The following is a 13,005-nucleotide window of genomic DNA, read 5'->3' as shown; positions in this document are numbered from 1 at the left end:
TAAAATTATTGAAGCAATCGCACTCGATACTTCTAATTTTTGATTATAACTCAAAACAATTAAAACAACTCAGACTTTTATTATAGTTTTAGTTTCAGTAGGAAAAGAATATGCGGCCTTCTTAATTGAGCGCTCGCTTGTAACTGACTAATTCTGCTCTCCTCTGCTTTCGCTGGTTTATTATATAGCCTTTGTCCCGAGCATGCCGTCTCTCTCTCGCGTATACGCTTCTCGTGGCGGGTCGTCTTACCTAGCTAAGCACGCTGACTGCTGCATGCAGTCCCAGCATGCTGGCTCAGCGTGAATCAGCCTCTACCGCTCATTCCCACCGAGTCACGCACACGAATACTGCTAGCTATGCTATGTCCGAACGGAAATCCCGAGAGCAAGGTTTTATTCGATAGTATATATTTGTAACATAATAAGACGTCACGTAACAGCAACATGAATGTTATTCAAGAAATACATTTATTTTTCGCTATTTATATAAGGTTAGCCCGCACGTGGTTCGGTAAGGGTGATTTATAAGGGTGGGGGTTAGATAGGTTAGGGGTAGGTGGATAAGAGATATGTGATTCAGCTGGGATAACTCGCTTATGGGGTAAATTTCAATTATTTCAAGAAATAACAAACGACTAAAGTTGCTTTTCCCAGAATTAGGTAGGTTAGCCTGCATGTTGTTCGGTAAGGGTAGTTTATGGGGGTTTGGTGGGTTAGAGGCAGGTTGGTTAGTTGAGGTACCTCGTTCATGCATAGGTATAAATTATTTCAAGAAAGAATAAACGACTAAACTTTTTATCCCAGGGTTAGATGGATTAACCTGCTAATAGTTTGACGGGGGTGGTTTCTCGGGGATGAAACACCCCTTAAACATATTTTTTTTTAAATCTGGAAACATGTCAATTTAATTTTGGTATTTTCTCATTATCAGTGCGATTTTTAAATCACTCGAGCTGATTTACTATATTACATGTCGTAAAATAGTACAAAAAATAGTGTATTTACCCCTATAAAAAGGGGGTTGCAACCCTTCGGTATAAATGTTATGTCCTTAAAAGCGCCTTTTTATAAGAAATTTTTTAACGTTGAGTTTACTGAAAAATATTCATTTGATGCTGAGAAATATTAACAAAACTGATTTTAAGGATTGATTTTCAGGGTGGATTTCACCCCTTAAAAGTCCTTGTGGGCCGATAAAAAAAACACGTATCTAATTTTTTTTCAAGTACTACAACATATCTCAAAATCATTCGAATCGGTGAGGTGGGGTTGGGGTAGTTCCCTTATGAGCTACTCCTATGATGTAAATGGCTTAATGACAAAATGAACCCTGATTTACATCGATTCTTCTAAAAAGATTTTGAAGGTTGTTCTCCTTTACAATCCTAGTTGCTCATTCAGCACAACTAAAAGAATCCTATGAGAACATACAGAGTCTTTAAAATAACCAGATATGAAAAATATAAATGTTTTATATGTGGTGATTTCAAGATGATAATTATACTCAATGGACAATAATTAGGGTACACAAAATTTTCTTGTTACATTTGTTTGTGGGATAATAGAGCTACTAAAGATTATTGGGAAAAGTCTGGTTGGCCATTGCATAAATATTGCGCAAATCTCTTAATCCAGGATCATTCAATGATTTCAAGAAATCGTTTTGTGATCCAAAAAAAAGATACTTTTACGTCCCTTGCACGTGAAATCAGGATTGATAGAGCAATTCGTCAAAGTACTAAATGAGAATGGAAAATTCTTTAATTACCAGGATTATCTAATGCAGTGATCGAAGAAGAAATCTCCGCAGGCCCAGGCATAAGAAAGCTGATGAAATTGGAAGAATATACATTTATGATGTTGATATAACCTATTATTGATATTGTTCGTACTCTCGTGGTTATCGCCTTAATGAGTAACAATTCGCTTTCGTATTGATTTTGAAAAATTATGCATATAGATACGTATATACAGGGTGTTCCATTTTAACTTGCTTAATTTTAATTTGTATGGTTTGGAGGGGATCAACTTATGATAACCTCAAACTTGACCTTGAACTTGAGTTTCAAGGATATTTCAAGGTCAATTTTGTTTTTTAAAATAAAAACTCCTATTTCTTATCCCGGATTCGAAAGAGCGGGAACTTTTACGTTTAAATCATGCAATATGTGTGGGGGTTTCCAACCCCACCAAGTCATTTCGAGGTCAATCTTACTTTTTAAATGGGACCCCTTATTTTTTGCTGCAGATTTAAATTCATGACCTTGGGTGATGGTCAGTTGGACTCCACACATATTTCATGATTAAACGTAAAATTTCCCGCTATATTCGAATCCGGGATAAAAAATAGAAGTTTCTATTTAAAAAAAACAAAGTTTACCTTGAAAAAACCTTGATAATCAAGTTCAAGGTCAAGTTTGAGGTTATCATAAGTTGACCCCCTCCAAACCATACAACTTTCGTTTGAAACATTTTTCGATTAAATTGCCAATTTTCGAAATATCCTACTAGGCAAGTTAAAATGGGACACCCTGTATATACGTATATACAGGGTGTCCAAAAAGTTTCGGGGCACCTCAGTAAGTCCTGAAATATAACTATTTCCGAGGAGATTAAGGTCATTCCTGTAGTAACTTTGAACGAGGAATCCAGTGGTGACCTTGGTTTTGACCTTGAGCTTGACCTTCAAGAATATTTCAAGGACAATTTTTTTTTTCAAATGGGAACCCCTATTTTTGACAACGGTAATCGAAAGAGCGGGAAATTTTACGTCCAAACATGTACTCAGGTCATAAGTCAAAGATGACCTTCATGTTCATTTCAAGGTCATTTAAACTTCACGACGGTCTGAAGTTGTGTAAGGTTTTTATCATTTTGGAGGAGATTCTTTAGTAACTTTTTACAAGGAATCCAATTGTCATCTTGGATTTAACCTTAAGGGTCATGTTAAGGTCATTTTTTTTACATTTTGCGTTACCCAGGAACAACGACGTGGACGTAGTAAAATCTATTCCCATTGGGGTGCTTGATTAGAGTGAGTCCCCTTGCCTCTTACTTTTTGTGATTATTTCGGTAGGAATTAGAGCACATTCATCAATTATTCTCTGTTGCAATTCTTCTAAATTTTAAGGTTTGGTTTTGTACACTCGATCTTTGAGATAACCCCACAGAAAATAGTCTAGGAATTGGATCCCTTGTAAAAAGTTACTAAAGAATCTCCTCCAAAATGATAAAAACCTTACACAACGTCAGACCGTCGTGAAGTTTAAATGAACTTGAAGGTCATCTTTGACCTATGACCTGAGTACATGTTTGGACGTAAAATTTCCCGCTCTTTCGATTACCGTTGTCAAAAATAGGGGTTCACATTTGAAAAAAAAGTTGACCTTGTAATGACCTTGAAGGTCAAGCTCAAGGTCAAAACCAAGGTCACCATTGGATTCCTCGTTCAAAGTTACTACAGGAATGACCTTAATCTCCTCGGAAATAGTTATTCTCAGGACTTACTGGGGTGTCCTGAAACTTTTTGGACACCCTGTATATACGTATATACAGGGTGTCCCATTTTAACTTACCTAGTAGGATATCTCGAAACTTGGCAAGGTAATCGAAAAATGTTTCAAACGAAAGTTGTATGGTTTGGAGGGGGTCAACTTATGATAACCTCAAACTTGACCTTGAACTTGATTTTGAAGGTATTTTCAAGGTAAACTTTGTTTTTTCAAGAAAATTTTGTATTCCCTAATTATTGTCCATTAAGTATAATTATGATCTTGAAATCATCATATATAAAACATTTATATTTTTCATATCTGGTTATTTTAAAGACTCTGCATGTTCTCATAGGATTCTTTTAGTTGTGCTGTATGAGCAACTAGGATTGTGAAGGAGAACAACCTTCAAAATCTTTTTAGAAGAATCGATATAAATCAGGCTTCTGGGAATCGCTGTTACCACAATTGCTCAGCTGCAGAAAAAACATTCCCACACTCTCCCAGTATTTGAATCATCTGAACAGCTTCTTCGTTGGAATAAACCATGACTGGAATTAAGAACCAGTACAAATACTAATATACTTGTGCGGATCAGAATATAAGTAGCGTAAGTGACGACTTCTCATTAAGAAACAAGAGTTGATAAATAATATAAATAAACATAAATGGGTATAATATCAAAATGGGTCAATGACGTTTCAGATACTCCACAATTGAAATTCACTCCGTTAATTTCTCTCCGTCAATTCATTATTCACTCCGTGACTAATAACCATTTAACCAACTAATTAAAAGTAATGCAAAGTTAAATTAAGGAATATTTTTTTCTTCATTAAGGTATTGACTTCAAGCCACATCATTCGAATAGATATACAAGTTTCATAGTTTCCGAAAAAAAGTTCATTAACATTTGTAATTTAACTCGTGAAACCTATGGCTTGCAATTACCTGAATGGCTTCACATGTTAAATTGCAAATGGTAATGAATTTTTTTCTCAGAAACTGTGCTTCTAATAAAAAAAATTATAAAAACACTTTTGTTTCAAAATTTCGTGCTCTTTAAGAATTCAAAATCAAAGTAGGGGTTCTTATTTAATAAAACCAAGTTGACCTTGAGATGCCCTTGAATATCATTTCCTAGGTCAAATTGAAGGTCACCGCTGAAATCCTTGACCGATTTACTGAAATTTTGTATGTTTCACATTTCCTAAAAATGCGCTGTTGTAAAACTAGAAGGGGTGAACGGGTGGTCTGGGACAACCTATATATGTATATATATATTCCAACGGTAGTCGATTCGATCAATCGATACGTTCGTGATTCGGTAGCATTCGCGATGCTAGAACGATTGTCTAAAAGAGAGAGGGGGCTCGCGAGAGTTCAAAGTTTCAGTTAAGCCTCAGCTGTTGCTTGTGAGAGTACCGCCAAATAGATTTCCACTGTGTTTTACCTTTTGATATCAAAAGTTTTGTGGGTTTTTTGATCGTGCGCGAGGTGTTGCAAGCAACAAACACAGCAGCAGAATTTACAGCAGCAGCAAGCGAGCAGCAGCATTAAGTGCACAAACAGCAGATTTATGAGCGAGGCAGCGCAGCTGGTTCCAGAGGAGCACTAGTTATTTCTCTTCAACAATTACGGCTGATGACCGTCATTGCACCACAGGGTAGGTGCACCTCCCTTTTTCTGCGCAACAAAATACTAGCGAGAGTATTTTGTCTATCGCGACAGTAATTTTTTGTATTCGCGCCGAGCGTTAGTTTTCGCGGTCGAATTTTGAATCCTCTCTCTCTCCCTGTATCATTGAATATTGTAAATCCTATTCGCATGCGTAAGTCTTTCGGCCCATTGAAGACTGTAGTTTTTTAGTTATAAACGATATCAATTTTATTTGTCGCATTACGTTAATTCTTTCCCTTTTTGTATAACGGCTCCGTCACCGGTTAAATTTTAAACCGATTTCATCAAGGGGATAGTTGGAATAAACATTAGGTCAATCATACCTAAGATAGATCGAGTGTCACAAGTCATGTGACTTAAGATGAGTTCAACTCTGTTGGAAAGAAGACATTTGAACGAAAGTATCAAACGTAAAGGCGAATACACGTATACTCATACGTGTTTAACGGAGCGGCGATTAGCTCTGCATAGTGGGAGTTTGTTCTTTAATAAACCCATTTTGTTCCAGCTATTCCACTTCGTTGCAATGTATATATATATATATATATATATACAGGGTGGGCCATTTTAAGTGGACCAGTAGGTTTTCTTGGAAACTATGAAAGATAGCGAAATATTTTTCAGACAAAAAAAGGAGGCGGTGTATCGCTCCCAGCAAGACAGAAGAGGAAAGGCTATCGCAAAAAGGGTAAAACCGTTTAAGGAAGAGAAACGAGAGGAGAGAGTATGACCTGTGTACGAGCATACCTCGTAATTGGCGAAGTCCACTTGGCTGGCACGTTGATCTTATTTCTGCCGGCTGGTGACTTTCTGGGATATGACGTGACTGGTAGACAAAGGCCGCTCTCGAGAATACTGTGCTGCTGCGTTAGCTGGTATGCTCTCGCTCGCGGGGTTACTTCCTTAATGATCGCGAGAAACGACGCAATAGTGCGTGAGAGACTGCTTCTCACGCCCTCCCCACTCACTTACCTTATCGGCAGTACGCGGCACCGCCAAGCGTGGCCAGTGTCGCGCGCCTAGCCGCACTATAGCTGCACTCTTTCTCTCTCTCTCTTTCTCTCTCTTTCATTTTCAGCGACTGTCGAGAGCGCATGTTGTTCCGCGCTCTTACACACTAATACTGCTGCTGCTCTCTCTTCCTTTCTTGATGAAGAGAGAAACCGATGCTGAAACAAAAGACTGGCATCAGGCACGAAACATTCGTGCACCAGATGTCCGCCATAAGCCCTTGCCGATGTCGGAGAGTGAGAAGGGACGCACGGTGTAGGCCATGACCAACCTACACCATTACAGATGATGTAACATATGTGGGGTCCGATTCACCACCCAAGGTCATGTAAAGGTCAATTTATTTTTTTTCTTAATTTTTCCACCCGAATGACCGGGTAAGGGTAATGTTAAGCGAAAAATATTTTAGACAAAAGTTGCTCAACTTCGACGGGGCCACATTTCCATGACCTTACCTTTGACCTTGGAGGTCATGTTCAAGATCATTTGAAGGTCAACTTTGTTTTCTTAAATGGGAACCCCTATTTTTGACCCCGGATTTGGAAAGAGCTGATTCACTCCTTTTATCATGTGTAGGCGCAAGGTCGTACATTTTTCTAACTTAACCATCCATGTTATCCAATAAAAGTAACATTTACCGTAAAGTGTCTTTATGTACTTTAACATGCGTGTACCTGTCATTGTCTGGTTTGGCATATCGAATCTTTTCATTTCCACAAAACAAAAATTGTTTTTCGATACTACAGCTTAGTTTATTCGCTTATTTCACTGAATAGCGATTTTGTGTTCATTGAAGAGAATTTTGTAGTTACAAATTTTTATTAAAAATTAAATCAAAAGCCTTTTTTTTGGACCATGCCGGATTACTCTGCACGTGAACGCGTCGATATGATTTTCATTCTTGGTCTAGCCGGAGGGAATTATCATAGAGCTACAGGACTTTATCAGGAACATTTCCCGTACCGAAGACACCCTCATCATAACACTATTCGAAGGATTCATGTAAAAGTTCAAGAAGGACATTTAGTTCGTACGCGAAAACATCATACTTACGATGAGATTGATGTTCGCGTGCTTGTGATATTGGCAATTATTCATGGGAATCCTCATATTAGTAGTATACAGATCCAAAGAGAAACTGGAATACCAAAACGAACTATCCTTAGAATTTTGAGAAAACGAAAATTCCGACTATATTATATCACTCTCACTTAAGCCATCACACCAGATGACATGGAAAGGCGACTGGAGTTTTGTCGTTGGGCAAAAGAAATGATTCAAAACGACAGGGCTTTTTTCCATAATGTCATGTTCTCTGACGAAGCTACATTCAAAAATGATGGGGAGCTCAACAGGCACAACTGTCATTATTGGTCAGCTGAAAATCCTCATTGGCATCGACAAATAGATCATCAGCATCGTTGGAGCATCAACGTGTGGTGTGGCATTATCAATGGACATGTGATTGGACCTTTTTTTTTTGAGGGAAATGTCAATGGAGCAAACTTTTCTCAATTTTTACAAAATGAACTAGATGGACTACTGGAAAAAGTAGACCTCCAACCAAGACTGAGAATGTGGATGCAGTTAGATGCAGCTCCTGCGCATTTCCATAGAAATGTTAGAGCTTACCTGGACATCAGATTCAACGGTAGATAGATCGGTCGTAGTGGACCAGTTGCATGGCCACCACGATCTTCCGATTTAATATATCTTGACTTTTACTTATGGGGATATTTCAAGAATGTCGTTTATCAAGAACAACCAACGACCCGAGAAGACATGATGGACAGGATCAGGATCGCATGTCAGAGCATACCGCAAGATGTACTACTGAGGACAGTAGATAATTTTCATCGGAGAATCGAATTATGCATTTAAGGAGATGGAAATATTTTTGAACACTTACTGTAACAATTGACTAATTTGGTAAATAAATGTAATAAATGTTATTTTGATAAATAAATAATAAAGCTAAAATACTTTAATCACTTATCTTCTTTATTTATTACCTTGAATAAATAGGGCAAAATAGACCGCACACATGATGCATAAACAAAAAATTGGGTAGAATTTTCCGCTCTTTCCGAATCTGTACCAGAATCAACCTCAGATTATCATCAAACCAATTTTATCTAGCTAAATTCAGTAATAAATAGAATCAGAATCTGGACTTGAATCATGAATAATTTGAGACTTTTATTTCATCAATATAATCGTCAACTTTATGTTTCATAGGTTCACCTAGTCTTACTGGAACAACGACTCTTATGATCAGTGTAGAAAATAGCAACGATAAACCGCCTTTCTTTGAGCCTGAGGTCCAACGAGCTGAAGTTACGGAGGATACTCCTATCGGTACAGTGATCGCATTGTTACAAGCCTCTGACCCTGACATTGGTAATCCCGAAGCGCTCAATTTCGCTATATCTGAACCAATCACTGCCATTAACCGTCATGGCCAACCTCTCTCAAATAAGACGAGCGCTAACTTTAAATATTGTTTTGCCGTGGACAAGAAAACTGGCCAGGTATCTGTAATCCAAAAGCTCAATCGAAATGTCGCTGCCACAATTAGCCTTCCACTACTTGTTAGCGATACCTCTGCTTCGACTTTCCAACAAGGCAAAGGTATATAGATAAATTTATGCTGATTTAATCTAATTTCTTTTCTTGATAAGCTTTTCTCTTATAAATTATACGGTTTTTTTATACAGGCTATCTGATTGTAACAATAATAGACGTTAATCATTTCCCCCCGGAGTTCAATAGTCCATGGACACATCAACAACCACGATATTCCATAGAAATGCAGGAAGAACAGCCGATTGGAGCAATCGTCGGGGCTTTTACTGCAACTGATGTAGATAATAATATTGCCAGTTATGCAATTGAACCACCCAGTCCTTATTTCCATATTAATAATGTAACTGGTAAACCATTATTATTATTATTCTATATATATGTGTGTATATATATATGTATATGTATTTCCGTGAAACAATTTGAAGCTATCTATTTATTATAAAAATTGCTATATAAACCAAGAACTATTATCCAATTATTATTTGTAGGTATTGTTCGAACCAGTCAAATCATTGACTACGAGGAAACTAAACAATTACAGTTCACTGTCGTCGCTTATGACACAGGAGTACCACAGCTTGTTTCGAAAGCGAATATTTCTGTAATGATTGTTAATATTAATGATGAAGATCCAAAATTTGAACAAGATTTCTACAATACTACAATTAAAGAAAACTCTCCCCCGGGCACTCGAATTACTGTAGTCAAAGCATATGATGCAGATGATGGTAGTTTCGGAGAAGTTACTTACAGCTTAATAGGAGATCATGTAGCAGACTTTAATATTGGTAAAAATATGATTATTACTCATAGAAATAAACAAGCTATCTAAGAATTTTCACTTAAAAATCATAAATATACTTGTTGATTTAAATTAGATCATGAAACCGGAGAAATCACCGTTGCTGCTGCTACAGTTTTGGATCGTGAGTTCATACCAGAAATAACAGTTTCAGTCATGGCAAATGACAAAGCTCCTTTAAGTTCACGTAGATCTACATCAACTCGTGTTGTCATAAGACTTATAGATGTTAACGACAATCGACCAATCTTTACACAGCACAGTTATCGTGCATCGGTTGCTGAAAATTTATCTGTAAATCCGCCAGCGCCAATTTTACAAGTAAACATATTTCATGATTCTATCTAAGTACATAATCTCTTCTTATTCAAAGTCATTTATTTAGTTAACTAAAACATTTTGTAAATTAGGTTAGCGCCATTGACCCAGATGAAGGTATAAATGGAGCAGTATGGTACAAAATAATTAAAGGAAACGATAACGATTCTTTCACATTAAATCCTGAAACCGGAATACTATATCCAGCACTTTCTTTATTGGATAGAGCTCAATCTTATCAAATTAAAGTTGAAGCTAGAGATGTGGCCGGTAAGGGACTCCACTCAGACACGTGTAATATCTACATCCGGGTAATTACAGTGAATCAGCATAAACCGCAGTTTATTATACCAGAATTGCCTAATACCACTGTTGAAGTTCCTGAAGTAAGATTCGACATATTATATTTTTACAATCAAAAAATTATCCATTTCTATAGTATAAAATAGCACGTTCCATAAGAGTACATTTTACGTGTTAGAATCGAGTATATTTTTTATAATGGTTAATAAAAGTTTTTTATACAAAATTTTTTTAATAGCAAACGTTTACACGAAATTAAATCAATCTCATACTATTGTATGTAACAAATTTAATACTTATGTTTGAAAAACACAAACACGATAGTATTCCTATGACAATAAATAAGTTAATACTGGATTTCTTTCTATATGTACAGTGCCGCTCAGTCACTTTTACCCCCCCACGGGCAAAATCAGTCTAACTTCAAAGTTTTATATCTCTGGTAGAAATTAACGTACCGAGACGCGCGTGGGTGCGTTTGAAAGGTCTTTCGGAGAGCTTTCAAGTGATATGACTCACGGTTGCCATCGATTGTTTTTTTAAATTTTGCAACAATTATGCAAAATTGAAAATTCTGAAATTTTTTTATTATTTTTGACAATTAGCCAATTTTGGAAAAAAAATCGTACGAAAATTTGAAGTACACCATTTTTTAGCTATTACCAAGCCCTATCTGAATCACTCATCAAAAATTTATTTTCGTCAAATATGACGCGCGCACGGGCATTTTTTCCTGGAAGTGACAGTTTTTTTCAACATTTTTTATCTCCGTCAAATTGTAACAATCGAAAAAAATTTATAGGAGAAAAAATGTTTGTTTTTTCACGTAGAATACTGCAATAATTTTTTTTTCGGTTTTTCGAAAATTTTTTTTTTCGGTTTAAATTATTTTTCAAGGTCGAAAAAAAAAAGATTTTTTTTTGATGTAATTTACAATACTTGTTATGTAGTATTATTGAATGGTTGAAAAAAATTTTTTTTTTGTGGTTTCTCATCTTTTTAGCGTACCGACTGTGAGAAAAAAAAATTGAAAAAAACCGAAAAAAAAAATTTTTCGAAAAACCGAAAAAAAAATTATTGCAGTATTCTACGTGAAAAAACAAACATTTTTTCTCCTATAAATTTTTTTCGATTGTTACAATTTGACGGAGATAAAAAATGTTGAAAAAAACTGTCACTTCCAGGAGAAAATGCCCGTGCGCGCGTCATATTTGACGAAAATAAATTTTTGATGAGTGATTCAGATAGGGCTTGGTAATAGCTAAAAAATGGTGTACTTCAAATTTTCGTACGATTTTTTTTCCAAAATTGACTAATTGTCAAAAATAATAAAAAAATTTCAGAATTTTCAATTTTGCATAATTGTTGCAAAATTTAAAAAAACAATCGATGGCAACCGTGAGTAATATCATTTGAAAGCCCTCCGAAAGACCTTTCAAACGCACCCACGCGCGTCTCGGTACGTTAATTTCTACCAGAGATATAAAACTTTGAAGTTAGACTGATTTTGCCCGTGGGGGGTAAAAGTGGCTGAGCGGCACTGTATACGTATAGTGTTGTAACGTTTGAGTATTTCTCGCGTTAATAAAAGTTCGGACTCTTTACAGTAAATTCGCAATAACGTTTCCGAAAAAAGCAAGAATTTGACACGCGCGCAATCTAAATGATCAAAAAAGAAATCTTTCGAGTGGAAAACCACGAGGCTTTCCAACTCGATGAGTTGTTTTCGAGATGCGATTGAGAGCAATTGCATCTATCGGGGAAAGGCCCGACAGCGCCGCAATTATTGCTCAATCCGATCTCTTAGCAGCAAGTGTATTTCGGAAGGGAAGATCTCTAAGGCTGCTTTTTTCTCATGAGAGAAATAGTCTCATGAGTTGAGCTCTTAGAGATCGTTAAGGAAGGAGTTTAACAGGCTAACCACTGAAAAGAAATTCGTCTCAAGAAATAGCTGAGGCTTTATTTCAATAACAGTGCTCGCGCTGCTAAGCAAGGTAGGAAAGTGAGTCCTTTTGCCGCAGCGACGAGCGAATTTATACATGCGAACTGGGCTCCTTTCTACGCTTGGTAGCCCCTACAACGCTATTTTTGTTTTTGACGCAAATTTTATACACGTTTTATCGCAAAATGGCTCGAACGAATTTACAATTATGCGATTTAAAAAATTAATCTGGAAAAGATGAATTTTTTAGTATAAATTGCATCTCTAGGAAAAATCGCATCTTAAAGTTATAAGCTATACAATTTAATAATCAATTTACGCCATTTTTACAATAAAATTATAGAAAATTTTTACATGGAAAAATCGCTTGTGGTTAGAAGATTGTTATCTGTATAAAAAATGATTAATGTTGCTCTCCAATTTTGAATGATAATTAAAAAACAGATTTGCAATTTTCTTTTTTAGCGGTTTAAAAATCAGCAAATTAGTAACAATCACAATCATCAATTTTACAGATACTTATGATCGATTTTCTATCTAACCGTGTCATTTTAATTGTTTAAAAAATTTTTAAATTGTTTATTTATTGATAACTCAGTTAATAATGGGTTATTAAAGTGTCAAATTCTTGCTTTTCTGTCTTAATATGTCGAGATTGTAATCGCGTACTTGAAATAACAATATCGTTGTTTATTGCAAAATAACTAACAATGTTAACTTGTAAATTAGATTTGACTAACAAATATCGATTTGAGAGTTAAATTAACATGAAATTCAGGATCAGCACCTCAAATTTAACTAAGAAATACTTTTGTTCGTTTAAAAAAGCTTATAATTAACGATTTTCTGTTGTAAACAATAAATTTTCCCAC

General features: G+C 35.9%; 1 protein-coding gene across 6 annotated transcripts in view; it reads left to right on the top strand.

Moving 5' to 3' along the window:
- Positions 1–13,005, top strand: part of LOC131675357 (cadherin-87A) — a 943,248-nt gene that overhangs the window by 431,303 nt on the left and 498,940 nt on the right. For all 6 annotated transcript variants that reach the window (XR_009303046.1, XM_058954308.1, XM_058954307.1 and 3 more), the window contains 5 exons: positions 8,421–8,813; positions 8,900–9,115; positions 9,257–9,556; positions 9,647–9,891; positions 9,981–10,274. Coding sequence is in view for 5 of the 6 variants with exons in the window: in XM_058954308.1 (XP_058810291.1) it covers positions 8,421–8,813; positions 8,900–9,115; positions 9,257–9,556; positions 9,647–9,891; positions 9,981–10,274 (1,448 nt within the window). In the remaining variant the exon portion in view is untranslated. The remainder of the gene's footprint in view (positions 1–8,420; positions 8,814–8,899; positions 9,116–9,256; positions 9,557–9,646; positions 9,892–9,980; positions 10,275–13,005) is intronic.

Source organism: Phymastichus coffea, unplaced genomic scaffold, assembly GCF_024137745.1.
Source record: "Phymastichus coffea isolate CEN01 unplaced genomic scaffold, Cenicafe_Pcof_1.1 PCOF00020, whole genome shotgun sequence".
Taxonomy (NCBI): Eukaryota; Metazoa; Arthropoda; class Insecta; order Hymenoptera; family Eulophidae; genus Phymastichus; species Phymastichus coffea.
This window is presented reverse-complemented; position numbering and strand designations above follow the sequence as displayed.